Source organism: Anomaloglossus baeobatrachus, chromosome 1 (genome assembly GCF_048569485.1).
Source record: "Anomaloglossus baeobatrachus isolate aAnoBae1 chromosome 1, aAnoBae1.hap1, whole genome shotgun sequence".
NCBI lineage: Eukaryota > Metazoa > Chordata > Amphibia > Anura > Aromobatidae > Anomaloglossus > Anomaloglossus baeobatrachus.
Genome location: NC_134353.1, coordinates 653,001,543 through 653,015,926, shown reverse-complemented (window position 1 = coordinate 653,015,926; position 14,384 = coordinate 653,001,543). Strand labels below are relative to the sequence as shown.

The following is a 14,384-nucleotide window of genomic DNA, read 5'->3' as shown; positions in this document are numbered from 1 at the left end:
CTGGCCTAAGGCCCCCTTCATGCGTCTGTGATAAAAAGGAATGTTTTTCATGGTCCGTACTGGCAATCTGTGTGCCGTGATTTTGGCACACGTGTTCTCCATGAGCTATCTGTGACAGCTCTCAGAGATCAGGAACTTTTTACTCACCTGTCACCGGCGCTGCTGCTTCCGGGTCCGCAGTGCAGTGAATATTCATGAGCATAATGAGCAGGCCTGGAAGCAAGTGACAGCAGCGCTGAAGACAGCAGGGCTGGAGACAGGCGATTATACACAATTAGAGTTGAACGGATCGATTATAATCCGGGTCCGGCGGATCCGGATCTGGTTGCCGCAGAAGTCCGGTTCCGATCCGGAATCCGCGTCAATGTAAATCAATGGGGAGTCGGATCCGGGACAAGAGAGGAGAGAGAGAGGAGGGAGAGAGAGAGAAGAGAGAGGAGAGAGAGAGGAGAGAGAGAGAGAGAGAGAAGAGAGAGGAGAGAGGAGAGAGGAGAGAGAGAGAAAAAAAAAAAAACGGATCCGGATCGTGCACCCCGAATCCCGGGTACTGGTCGGACTCGGATCGGGCTCTCAAACCGTGCGGATCCGGATTTTGCGGATCCGGGTACGCTCAACACTATACACAATCATTTTATTTCAAAGATACGTGTTTTCTCCAGTACATGTCACACCAATCACACCACTGTCTGGTCCGTGTGACATCAGTGCTGCTGGAGGAAAACAGACTTGCCTCTGTGCAGAACACGCAGTCACGTGTTTGCACCACATGGACACACGTCCATAACAAAAAACAAAACAAAAAAACAAAACAAAACAAAACAAAACACAGATGTGTGAACAGACCCATTGAAATGGTCTGTGTATATCCGAGTCTCCAGTACATATGAAAACTGACGTCATACGTACCGGAATCACTGAAGTGTGAAGGGGGCGTAAAGGAGTTGCTGATTAGTATGGCTACTTTCACACATCCGGTTTGAGCACTGCGGTTCAATCCGGCTGTGAAATCTATGCAACGGATGCGGCGAAAACACCGCATCCTTTGCATAAGTTTTTACATGCGGCCCGTCCGTTTTATTCTGGTTGCGGCACGCTACTGAGCATGCGCAGTGGAAAAAAACGCATGCGGCGACCGGATGCATTTTTTTCCGCATCGCGCCGCATCCGTCGTCCATAGGCATGCATTGAAAAATGTGCCGCAGCGGCCGGATGCGGCGCGATGCGGTTTTTATTGCCGTAGCAAAAAACGTTGCAGGGAACGTTCTATCCGGCCACGGCATTGGCTAAATCTGTCGCATGCGGCAAAAACCGGACCGAACGCAAGCCCCTGCGGCACAATACGGCACTAATGTAAGTCTATGCAAAAAAACCCGCAACCGGCGTAAAAAAAACGGTTGCGGTTTTTCTGCAGAGCGCCGTATTGTGCCGCAGAGCAAAAACCGGATGTGTGAAAGTAGCCTAATAGGCCTTTACTTTTTTCTTAGAAATAGTGTAATCTTGTCCATGGGTTTATCCCTAAAGGCAGAACTAAACAAAACCCAGCAAAAAGAAGTGAAGCTGTTTCTGAGGGGAAAAAAAGCTCTTTTGTGATCTGAAAAACTAGGCTTTTTAGTTATCATTCGTTTTATATTTTATATTAATATGCCGCTCCATTTTTAAATAATTAATACATGTATTCACTGCAATTCCTCAGCGTATATTTATGACCTGAATTAGGGAAGCAGTAGCTTATTCTGCCGACAACACATCCCGTTGTGTAAATAGGACTGTGCCGCTGACAATAATGGAAACTGTGGAACTAACAATCGTTCGTACAGAAGTCTGATAATTATTGTCACATGTAAATATCAGTAAACAAGAGCCCATCGGCTTTACCTGCCCATTACCGGGGCATCTCACTACATCATCCATCGGTGCTGGCTTACATTTACATGCTGTGATCGTAGTGTTTCTATAGGTTCTCCGCAGATTGGAATAGGCCGTTTTCACACGACTGTACAAAAATCATCAGCGTTTCATCAAGAAAATGTACATTTTTTTTCTTATCTGTCATTTATGTGAAATCCGTTTTTTGCAGCAGCATTTATTGATAATTTAGCTTCCTGTGTTACAGAATTGCAAAGTATCTGCAAAAAAAAAAAATGCCCCACTGCGGCACCATATGACATCCGATTTTTTTGTGACAGTCAATGAGAAAAAAAATCGCTCATCTGCACTGCCCCATTGAATGACATTAGTCCGTGTGCTACCCATTTTTTCATGAACACCCGGATATCCGCCTATGAACCTACCCTACAGACAAGTTCATTCGAGTGTATAAAAAATTCATCAGTTTTATCCAGAAAAATCTGGCGACTTTTTTCATCATTTGCACGCAATCCGTTTTTTACAGCAGCCATTAATATTTACAGTTTCTTATGTTACAATATTGTGATGTAGCCGTAAAAAAGAGGATGCTGTACTGTGGCTCCGTATGGCTTCCATTTTTTTTCCTGCACAACAATAGACTTGAGTGGGCGATCTAAACAGAAACACAGAAGAAAATAGTGCATGCCGTGATTTTTTTTTTTACATGAAAATTTGGTCAATGAAAAAAAAATTGAAAAAAAAATTGCTCACCCGAACAGCCCACTTGAATGACATTGCTCTAGTGCTGTCCAACCTACCCTTAGGACTCTTTCACAGGTCCGTGCAAAACGCACACGTTTTTCACGCTCCGTGGTGAAGATGCGTATGTGTGTGCGTGTTCAGCATGTGCTGTCAGTCTGCTATCCGTGTCACATCTGCATAGCACACAGACAGCATGAACTTCTATACTCACCTGTCCCCACCACTGCTGGTCCCTTGCGCTGCTGTCTCCAGCACTGCTGCTGCTTCCGGGTCTGCGGTGCAGTGAATATGCAATGAGCATAATGAGCGAGCCCGGAAGCAAGTGACAGCAGTGCCGAAGACAGCAGCGCTGGAGACAGGTGAGTATAGAAAATCATTTTATTTCAACGACATGTGTTTTCTCTGGTATGTGTCACACTGATGTCACATAGATCACATCAATGTATGGGCCGTGTGACATCAGTGCTGCTACAGAAAAACTGACATCGCCATGTGGAGCACACAGACATGCGTGTGCTCCACACGGACACAGAGTCCATGTCAAAACACAGATGTGTGTGCAAGCCCATTGATTTTAATGGGTCTATGTGTGTCCGTGTATCCAGTACATGTGAAAATGGACGTCACACGTACCAAAAACACGGACGTGTGAAAGACCCCTTATTCTCAGCAGCACATCTTTATCTACACAAGTGGATGTGCTGCACTTTATATGTTGTACAATTTCCAGATATGTTTACACAGTGCTGATGACCATGAACAAATGTTTGAAAAAATGTGTAGTAGGTTCACAAGAGTATTTGTGGTCTGAGTGAAACAGCACAAAGACACGTTATTCAAAAGACAAATGTCATCATGCACTAGTTTCTTCCATATGTCGGATGAGAATCGCCAATTCAAGTCTATGGGTACACAAAGTATAACAGATGCAATAGGGAGCCACCATGTAACATTGTTCGGGGTTTTTTTTACAGATACATTACAATTCTTTAACACAGAAAACTGTAAATGGTCTTGTACATTCTTAAAGGGAACGTGTCAGCAGATTTGGAGCCTATAAGCTGCGGCCACCACCAGTGGGCTCTTATATACGGCATTCTAACATGCTATATATAAGAGCCCAGGCCACTGTGTAGAACGTAAAAATAACTTTATAATACTTAACTAAACGGTCGCTGGTGGAGTTGGGTCATATGGGTGTTTCCGTTCTCTAGTGCCGGCGCCTCCTCTTTCGGCCATCTTTGTCGTCCATCTTCTGAAGCCTGTGTGAATGACACGTCCGACGTCATCCACACTCGCCAGCATTGAGGTCCTATGCAGTATTGTAGCGCGCCTGTGCGGGACCGGCAAGTGTGTATGGCGTATGATGCGTCATGCACCCAGGCTTCAGAAGGAGGATGAAGATGGCCCAAAGAGGAGGCGGGGCAATGGAAACACCCATCTACCCCAACTCCACCGCAGCGACCGTTTAGGTATTATAAAGCCATTTTTATGTTCTACACAGCGGTCTGGGCTCTTACATACAGCATGTTAGAATGCTGTATATAAGAGCCCAGTAGTGGTGGCCGCAGCTTACAGGCCCCAAATGTGCTGACAGGTTCCCTTTAACAAAAAAAAGAAGTGACAAGTGATTTCAAAAATTGTTCATGTTTTCTGGTTGAAATTCTGATGTTTATACACTTGTGTCAACAGTTATTTGGGGAAATTTTTGTTCCATGTAAATGCTCCTTTATAACTCATGCTTACCTTTGAATTGTTTCTTCATGTCGTACAACTCCGTTACATGGTTTCTACATGGGTGCACGACTTCGCTACTTATGCCTTCAATTTCTTATAAATTTCACAGCATGTATAAGCAATAAAACTGTGCATTGCAATCCGGTATAAGGCTAAGTGCACGTCCTGTAGTCATCTGTTAGAATGGATCCAGTGGGAAACTGATTTCTGCCGGATCCGGTTTTTTTAACATGGGAGACTATGGACAAAGATCCGTTAACAGATTGCTATTTAACCATCCATTGTACTTGTATTTGTAATGAATCCATTGTTTTCTTAACAGACCTGTTAAAATGGACGATAAATAGCAATCCGTTAACAGATCCGTTGTTCATAGACTCATGTTAAAAACCGATCCAGCGGACAACCGTTAGTTGACAATGGACAAAAAAGTTGTGTTTGCACAAATTTTTTGTAAACGGATCTCCAATGGATCCGTAATAATGATTACAGGACATGTGAACCCAGCCTCATTACGCTGCATGGCTGATGCATGCGCCCAATACCTCTCACTCTCTTCCCACTTCTTCTCCGCATTCTTTTTGTTGATAATTTCTTATGTCACAACTGGAGTCTTTCAGTTTAAGCCATTAATATTAATTATACGGTGGTCAGATAACGCCATATTGGTGTTAAACTTTCATGGTTATTTTCAAACAGAGTTAATTTAATTTTTTCCAAATTTATTTTTTTTCTACAAGAAAAGAATAAAAAAAAATATAGAAATCTCTAAACGTGGAAATGTTTTCTCAGCAGAATTCTAATCATTTGGGAATGTGGAAGAAGGGACATTTGCTTTGGAAGGGGAAAGGGCGTCTACCGGTGGCTGGGTCTGAAGAACGATCCAAATTATAATATCAAAAATAAAGTCTCAGCAACAACCAGAAAGAATTTTTTTTCTGGGACAAAATAATCATTATTACTAACATGTCTATGTATCCTTTATAAACCCTATGTCTAGTGTTTCTCATTCTATCACTAACTTTCTGTGATCCTATTTCTAGAGCTGGTTCTCGTCTCCTACCTCAGATATACTGCAGGCATCCTCCCTTACTCTTTCACTATAGACTTTACAATGATCTGCCTGCTTGCACTCTCCAAAATAGTCTTTCAGTCTGACATTTATTGCTTATTCTTGTTATTTTTGAAAACCAGTCGTTTTGATAAATCAGTTATCTCTTGACTGCTAACTGTACTGTCCTTACTGCCACTGACTGTCTCTCCCAGGAAAGGGTATCACTGACTGTCTCTCTCTCTCTCATATGCAATATATCTTTCAAGCCCAGCTATCTTCCCACAGTACCTTCCCTTACAATCTCACATTCGACCTCCATGTTTCCTGTCTCTGCCACAATCTACCCATTCCTAGCTGTTACACCCACACACCCATTTTCTATGTTCCGCAATCACTCCACCCAATTTCTAGCTGTCTCCTCTCTCTATCCATCAGAAGCCCTCGTATGCTATCTAACCATCACATTTCATCATGTCTAAACCTTTCATCTTTCTTTTTATGTGGATAATGGATTTTGGGCAGTTACAGGGCATTTCTCATACCATCTGCCCTTTAATGCTTAGTTCACTCAGTACTTTCACATGACTCTGGGCTGTCTCTCAGGCTAGGGCCTTGGGACTGCGGAGAAAGCACAGGTCGGGGTCTTCCTCTTATATAGCCTCCCTTTCTGCGTGATCTTCTCCCATGATGCACTTGGAGATGTAGGCTCATTAGCTCCCCTACAGAAGTTACAAATGGACAGTACATGCAGCGGTGAAAAGGGTTTCCTTGAGACAAATCCAAAGGCTCATGATCTGGTCTTCCATTGGTTGGCTGATGTGAGGGACTTCTCCTTCTCTGTCCACCTCTACCAGGCATGCGGGGAAATGCACTAGGACTCTGACCCTCAGTCATATGAAGACGAAGGGGTAGAGAGCTTCCATCTTCACAGGCTGCAGGCAAATCAGTGCAGGAATTGGCCCAAGCTGCAGACACAGGAAGTAGACGATCTTGCTGGGTTCCACCTTGCTGAATGTTCTTGCCCCTCAATGGGACACCTGCAGCAAGTTTGGAGTCCCGGTGATGTCTCTGGAGGTGGTATTTCAGAGACCCAGACTGAGTGCCAGCATATGAACAGTGAGGGCACTTATAAGGTCGTTCTCCTGTGCAGAAGACAGAACATAAGTAAGCATCAACAAAAAGGAAAGGAATACAATAACAAAAGTGTAAAGGGGAAAAAAAGTACAATGCATCACAAAGTATGTCTACCTCTGAATTTATTATCCACCTGCAGGCATGTTCAAAATAGTTGAAGATCCTTATAGAAATGCCATACATTTCACTGTTAGGAATACCACTTATAGAACAATCTCAGAAACAATTTCATACCTGTGTGTACACGGAGATGCACCTTAAGGTGATGGGAAGAACGGAAGGATTTGGCGCAAAATGGACAGTCTCTCCCAGTTGATCCTCGTTGTCTCTCTACCTGCGAGGAGTTGCCGCTCCATCCATTCTTATCTAGGGAAGAGATGAGTTGAGAGCTGAAAAATCAACTGATAAAATAGTACTTTTTTTTATGGAAACTCTACCTCAATCTCTATTTTGAAATGATACTGATGAAGTAGTATTTTTTATGGAAGCTCTACCATTATATACACTTCTCAACATTGAAATTGAAACACCAAGAAAAAGTCATGGTCATTATGGAAATCACAGGATAGATAGACACAGGGGCAGACTGGCCCATAAGAGAACCAGAGGATCCTCTGGTGGGTACTGGCACTGGCACCTGCTGGCAGGGCTGCCATTAGGGCATTACTGCCCTTACTGGTGGATCCTTCTTCACCAGGCCCCCATCTTCACTTAGTCCCAGTCACAGCTGTGCAACTACATGGCTAATTTCCATGTGAATCAATTCAGGCGTCTCGCATGTAAATTAGCCATGTGGTGGAGCCAGGGTCAGTGAGGCAGAGCATAGCGTGGGTGACGTCATCACACTGCTGCAGGCAACGTAGAGCCGTACAGGTGGCAAGGACCTGCAGCTGCCGGGCAAAGATGAGCACTTCTTAAGCTGAAGACCGGAGGGGGACGATTGCCGGGGTTCTGTAGGAAGGGCCCGCCAAACCCAGTCCCTGCTTTGCTTCAGCTGGATGTGCGTCTGAGGACGCACATCCATCTGAAATGCATTGAAACGCAGAGAGGATGCTGTGCGACGTTGGAGCTGGGGAGGGTGAGTAAAATGTTTTGTTTTTCTTTTTGTGGCTGACATATATACCAGAAAGAGCCCAGCAAGGGTTATATATACCAGGAAGGGCCCAAGAAGCAGACCTGTATACCCGGAGGGAACATATATACCAAAAGCGGGACATATGTACCAGAAGGAGCGCAAAGGGTGGAGATATATATATATATATATATATATATATATAACAGGAATGGCCCAGGAAGGGGACATAAATACCAGGCGAGGCCCATATATACCAGGAGGAAGGCATGTATACCAGGAGGGACCCAGGAAGGTGACATTCTATATATATATATATATATATATATTACCAGGAAGGAGTCAAATAAACCAGTATGGGGACATATATACCAGGAGGGGGACATATATACCAGGATGGGGACAAATAAACCAGGATGGGGGCATATACACCACGAGGGGCCCAGGATGGGGACATTTCTACCTGGAGACGGGTATATATACCAGAAGGTTCCCAGGATGAATGACTGAGCCCCTCCCCCTGTAACACCCCTGGCTGACTGAGTCCCCTCCTCCTGTATCACCCCTGACTGAGCCCCTTTCACCGAATTACCCCTGACTAGTGACTATATCCCCATCTCTGGTATCACCCTGGACTGACTGAGCCTCCTGTGTCTGAATCATCCCGGACTGACTGAGCCCCTCTTCTCACATCACCCCTGACTGACTGTGCCCCTTTCCCCCTGTATCACCCCTGACTGACTGCGTTCCCTCCCGCTGTATCACCGACTTTGGTTTCTTTTCCCACCACTGACAAAATTAGGCTTTTCATAAAAAGTAATGGTCTTATAGGTGACACAGTGATTTCTGTAAGGTGTATGGGGGATGTGAGGGAAAGCTCTCTTTTGATATCACTCCAATGCCACACATAACTGATTTAGGGCCCCCACCACTTTTAGTACATATAGCATGCACTCACATAATATACAGTTGAAACCAGGTTTCCATACACTATCTAAAGACACATATGCATGTTTTTCTCACTATCTGACATGAAATCAGAATAAACCTTTTCCGTTTTCGATCAATTAAGATTACCAAAATTATTTATATTTGACGAACGCCAGAATAATGAGAGAGAGAGAATGTTTTAAGGCATTTTTATTACATTCTGCAAAATCAAAAGTTTACATACGATTCATTAGTATTTGGTACTCTTTTCCTTTAACTGTATGACTTGGGTCAAATGTTTTGGATATCCTGCCACAAACATAGCACAATAGTTGGTAGGAATTTGGGCCCATTTCTCCTGACAGAACTGGCGTAACTGAGCCATGTTTGTAGGCCGCCTTGCTTGTACCTGCCTTTTCAACTTTGTCCATATATTTTCAATAGGATTGAGATCATGGTTTTGTGATGGCCACTCCAAAACATTGACTTTGTTATCCTTAAGCCACTTTGTAACCTGTTTGGCAGTATGCTTTAAGTCAATGTCCATTTGGAAGACCCATTTACGCCCAAGCTTTAAATTACTGGCTGATGTCTTGAGATGTTGCTTCAGTATTGTCACATAATCTTCTTTCCTCATATTGCCATATATTTTGTGAAGCGCTCCAGTCCGTCATGCAGCAAGATAACTCCACAACATGATGCTGCCACCCCCGTGTTGCACAGTTGGGATGTTGTTCTTAGGCTTCAAAGCTTCTCCATTTTACCTCTAAACGTAACGATGGTCATTATGGCCAAACAGTTCAATTTTAGTTTTGTCTGACCACAGGACATGTCTCTAAAATTTAAAATAAAAATTTGTTCCTGTGTGTATTTGCAAACATTAATCTGACTATTTTATGTTTCGTTTGAAGTAATGGCTTCTTCCTGGCAGAGGGGCTTTTCAGCACATGTTGATACAGTATTCATTTCACTGTGGTTAATGACACAATCTTACCAGCTTCCGCCAGCATCTTCACAAGGTCTTTTGCTTTTGTTCTTTGGTTGATATGCACATCTGACCAAAGCACATTCATCTCTGGTACACAGAACCCGTCTCCTTCCTGAGCAGAATGATGGCTAGATGTTCCCATATTATTTGTACTTGCGTAAATTGTTTGTGCAGATAAATGAGGCACATACAGGTAACTGGAAATTGCACCCAAGGATGGACCAGATTTGTGCAAGTCAACAATTCTCTTCCTGAGATCTCAGCTGATTTCTTTTGACTTTCCCATGATGCTGCACAAAAAAGCAGTGTGTTTCAGGTTTGCATTAAAATAGATTCACAGGTATGTCTCTAATTTACTCAGATGTTGCCAATAAACCTATTAGAAGCTTCCAAAGACATGACATCATCATATGGGCTGTCCCATATTGTTTAAAGGCATCGTACTCTACGTGTATGTAAACTTTGACTTTGCAGAAAGTAATAAAAATGACTTAAATATTCCTCTCTCATTATTCTGGTATTTGGCAAATATAAATAATTTTGGTTCCTAATTGACCTAAAACGGGAAATGTTTATTCTGATTTCATGTCAGATATTGAGGAAAAACATGAATATGTGTCTTTTTAGATAGTGTATGTAAACTTCTCGTTTTAACTGTATTTGCTGCAGAATTTCTACAATGGATGCCCCACAGCAAAGTAACAGCGGTAATATCTACGTAAATATTATGCAGATATTGCTGTGTTTACTAGTACGCAAATGGTTCATTCAACTTTACCACTGACCTATTCCTTTGTGTTGCAAAGGATGAAATCAGTGGTGAATATCCGCAGCATAAAGTGACACATTGTTCATGTCAAATCTGCAGCGGCGGTCAATTTGTTTAGCGGTTAATAGACATCAGTGGACATTTATCATTGACTTTTCACCAAAATGTGGGCGCCAGCTCTTTCTATAACATTAATCCACCACTCCAGCATTTTTGTTTTTTTCACCACTGGAGTGGTGCTTTTAACCTAAGGTCTCTGCCACTGTTTTATACTCACTCTCTGGCATTTTCACCTTTTTTTCCCCTGTGGTGTCATATTGTGAGTGCAACTTCTAACTGTCCTTAAGTCATAAATTACTTCACAACTGCTCAATACAAGTCTATGAGAGCCAGAACGAGGTTCTCATAAACTTGTATTGAGGTGTGACCTCTGGCTGCAAGAAACACTGGAGCAGCTGGCAGGTCACAAATTGTCGGAGACCAACAAGCTCGTCAGCACTAGAGGGTGAAGATGCCAGAAGGGGAGTATAAGAGTAAGGTGAGGGTCCTTAGATGAGAAACTCCACTCCAGCAATAAAAGTAAAAAACCCTGGAGAGGTGGTTTAAGAAGTGTATAACCTTGTATTGTATAGTAGCATGTTTTACTACACAATTGGTGGTCTTATATTTATTTCCATGTAGCTACATAGTGGGCCCCAAGATTGATTTTGTCTGGTGGGCGCAAGGTACTGGACAGACATGTTAATGATGTGCAAATAGAAAAAAAATGAATATACTTTTCAAAACATCTCAATTTATTCAGTCTTGAGTATGAGTGACATGCAGAAATACACAAACTCACATGCCTGGGCAAGCTTTTAATGAGGTTATTAATGGTTGTATGAAGAATCTTCTGCCATACTAAATGCACTTAGGTACGTAAATCATCAATATCCTCTACTGGCAGCAGCTACATTTACAATTGCTAACAAATGATGTCTCACACGTGTTCGAAGTCCGGAGACGCTGCAGACCATTGTACTACATTTACATGCAGGCTATGCACAGAAGCATGAGAAACATGCAGTCTGACGTTGTCATGTTGAAAAATAACTCCTAGGATACTTTGGAGAAATATCTGAATCACTGGTTCCCCGACCAAATCATTGTAAGGCTGAGCAGTCCGTGTCCCTGAAATGAAGATTACGTGAACCAAGCTAACAAACCTTTTGCTTCCGCAATATAAGCCCAGGAGTAGTACTGGTGTGATGTTCCCTCGTGAAGACCTCTTAATGGTGTTGCTCACATATTCACTAGACCAATTTACGACTATCATTGCAGCATCAAAGTCAGAAGTAAGGTCTGGTTCACACTAAGCGACAACGAGGTCGCTGTTACATCACCATTTTCTGTGACGTAACAGCGACCTTGTAAGTCGCTGTTATGATCGCTGCTTAGCTGTCAAACACAGCAGCCGAAGCAGCGATCATAACCACGAGAGCAGGGAGCCGCGCACACTGCTTAGCGCTGGCTCCTTGGTCTCCTACCTACAGTACACATCGGGTTAATTAACCCGATGTGTACTGCAGCTACATGTGCAGAGAGCAGGGAGCCGCGCACACTGCTTAGAGCTAGCTCCCTGCTCTCCTAGCTACAGTACACATCGGGTTAATTAACCCGATGTGTACTGCAGCTACATGTGCAGAGAGCCGGAGCCGGCAGCACAGGCAGCGTGAGAGCTGCGGAGGCTGGTAACTAAGGTAAATATCGGGTAACCACCTTGGTTACCCGATGTTTACCCTGGTTACAGCTTACCACAGCTGCCAGATGCCGGCTCCTACTCCCTGCTCGCTTCATTTCGTCACTCTCTCGCTGTCACACACAGCGATCTGTGTGTCACAGCGGGAGAGCGCCTTTGAAGAAAACGAACCAGGGCTGTGTGTAACGAGCAACGATCTCGCAGCAGGGGCCAGATCGCTGCTCAGTGTCACACACAGCGAGATCGCTAATGAGGTCACTGTTGCGTCACCAAAACCGTGCCGTAGCAGCGATTTCAGTAGCGATCTCGCTATGTGTGAAGCACCCCTTAGACTCATCACTGAAAAGGACAGACCTGTATTCCGGCCTCCATTGTCATCTTGCTCTGCACCATGATAGTCTTTGAGAGAGGTTGCGCAAGGTCAATGAAACACCTGTAGCTGGATGTCTGGATCACAGCCCATTGTTATGCAAACATCCTTTATTGGTTTGCCTAGTGAACACTCTTTGATGCCTAAAGCTGGGTTTACACACTGCAACATCTCAAACGACATCGCTGTAACGTCACCGGTTTTGTGACGCAATAGCGATGTTGTTTGCGATGTTGCAGTGTGTGAAACCTATCAGCGACCCGGCCCCTGCTGTGAAGTTGTAATCGTTACAAATCGTTCAGGACCATTCCTAGGTCCTTTGTTTCCCGCTGTGCAGCAAGCATCGCTGGAAAGTTTCAGTGTGTGAAAGACTTTGCAGCGACTGGTTAGCAACTTCCCTTTCAAAAGGCTGCTTATCAACGTCCCCAACAACCAGCTAGGTCGCTCTGCAGGTCCGGATCGCTGTTGAGTTGTTGGCCAGGTTTGCCTGTTTGACAGCTCACCAGCGACTTAGCAGAGACTTAGGGAGGTCGCTGTTACGTCACAAAACCGGTGACGTTACAGCGATGTCCTTTGCGATGTTGCAGTGTGTAAACCCAGCTTTAGACTTGGCATGTGATGTTCAATTTCAATTGGAGTACATGATGGATCAATCTCAGAACAAACAGTACGGCAATGTCTCCAAAATGTCACAGGAGATGTTTTTGAGCACAACAATACCAGGCTGCATGTTGCTAGTGTTAATGGGCATAGCATGTGTGGCCTAAACATGCTACCGTGGCCTGCAGGGTTTCAGTACTTGTTTATCATCACGTACATCTGGGACGTTACTGGTCAACAATTGTGAAAGGGGCTGCCAGAAGTGAATCTTGATTATTTCCGTTCCCAAGTGCATTCAGCATGGCAGAATGCTCCTCAATCAACCATTAATAACCGCAATAACCCCTTCATGACCTTTACATGTATGTCAAAGGTTGTGTCCCTGCCTTTGATACAGACTTGCATGCCAAGCCTGAATCTTTCCTAACAGATGATGGTTGATTTAATCAGCCATCATGTGCAGTTAACAGCTGTGAGTGTTAACATATTAAATGCCACCATCCGCCTCTGACAGTGGTACTTTAACTTCTCCGGCAGGGGGGTCATGTCATTCGGTCATTCTTCATGTCCATTGACACACTAGTAATGTTAATGTGGGGGCACTGACGAGTTGCTATCACAACAGAGGGTCTCCTGAAGCCCAATGTGTCTGTCATGAAGATAATACTGTAAGGCTATGTCCGCACATCTGCGTTGTGGCTTGACAACTAAACTGCAGAGTTTTGACAACTGTAAATACTGCGTTTGACAAAAAAAAAAATGCATCCAAAACACATGCATTTTGAATGCATTTTTGACAGTGCGGTCCCACTCGGCTCTGCTACATCTCAGAGCATGGCTGGCTGCTGACAGCAGACAGAGCCACCCGATGAGAATGAACTCGGGTGAACCTCCACGTAAGTGCCAGGACACAGGCAGTAGTGCGGGGTCCACAGCTGTCAGAAGTGGTTCACCCGAGTTCATTGTCATTGCACGGCTCTGTCTGTGTCGCGGCCTGATTTGCGGTCACAGGTGGACTCACCTGTGACAGCAAATCACCTGAGTGACGTCCCGCTGATCGCGTGGCTCCCTTCAGTGACTCAGGTGATTTGCTGTCACAGGGGGAGGACTCCAGCTGTGACAGCAGATCACCTGAGTGACGTCCTGCTGATAGCGCGTGACTCACTTCACTTGCTGCATGAAGCTCACAGCGAACGTTCGTGTTCTAAGGCGCTCCATGTGAATGTCAGATGCAGAGGTGCTGGAAGCGTCGTGGGACCTCGTGTGGATTACGTCGGACCTGGAAGTGATTTTGAGGGGTTAATAAAGTGGAGAGGGTTTTTTTTGTCTTTTATTTCAAATAAAGGATTTTTTGGTGTTTGTGTTAATTTACTTTCACTAGC

At 44.2% G+C, this 14,384-nt stretch overlaps 1 protein-coding gene across 4 annotated transcripts in view; it reads right to left on the bottom strand.

Moving 5' to 3' along the window:
- Positions 1 to 5,032: 5,032 nt before the first annotated feature.
- The window catches only part of ZNF219 (zinc finger protein 219), a 46,414-nt gene continuing 37,062 nt past the window's right edge, over positions 5,033 to 14,384 (bottom strand). For all 4 annotated transcript variants that reach the window (XM_075341470.1, XM_075341471.1, XM_075341467.1 and 1 more), the window contains 2 exons: positions 6,770 to 6,901; positions 5,033 to 6,543 (listed from right to left, as the gene is read on the bottom strand). In XM_075341470.1, the coding sequence (XP_075197585.1) occupies positions 5,966 to 6,543; positions 6,770 to 6,901 (710 nt within the window). In that variant the 3' untranslated portion in view covers positions 5,033 to 5,965. The remainder of the gene's footprint in view (positions 6,544 to 6,769; positions 6,902 to 14,384) is intronic.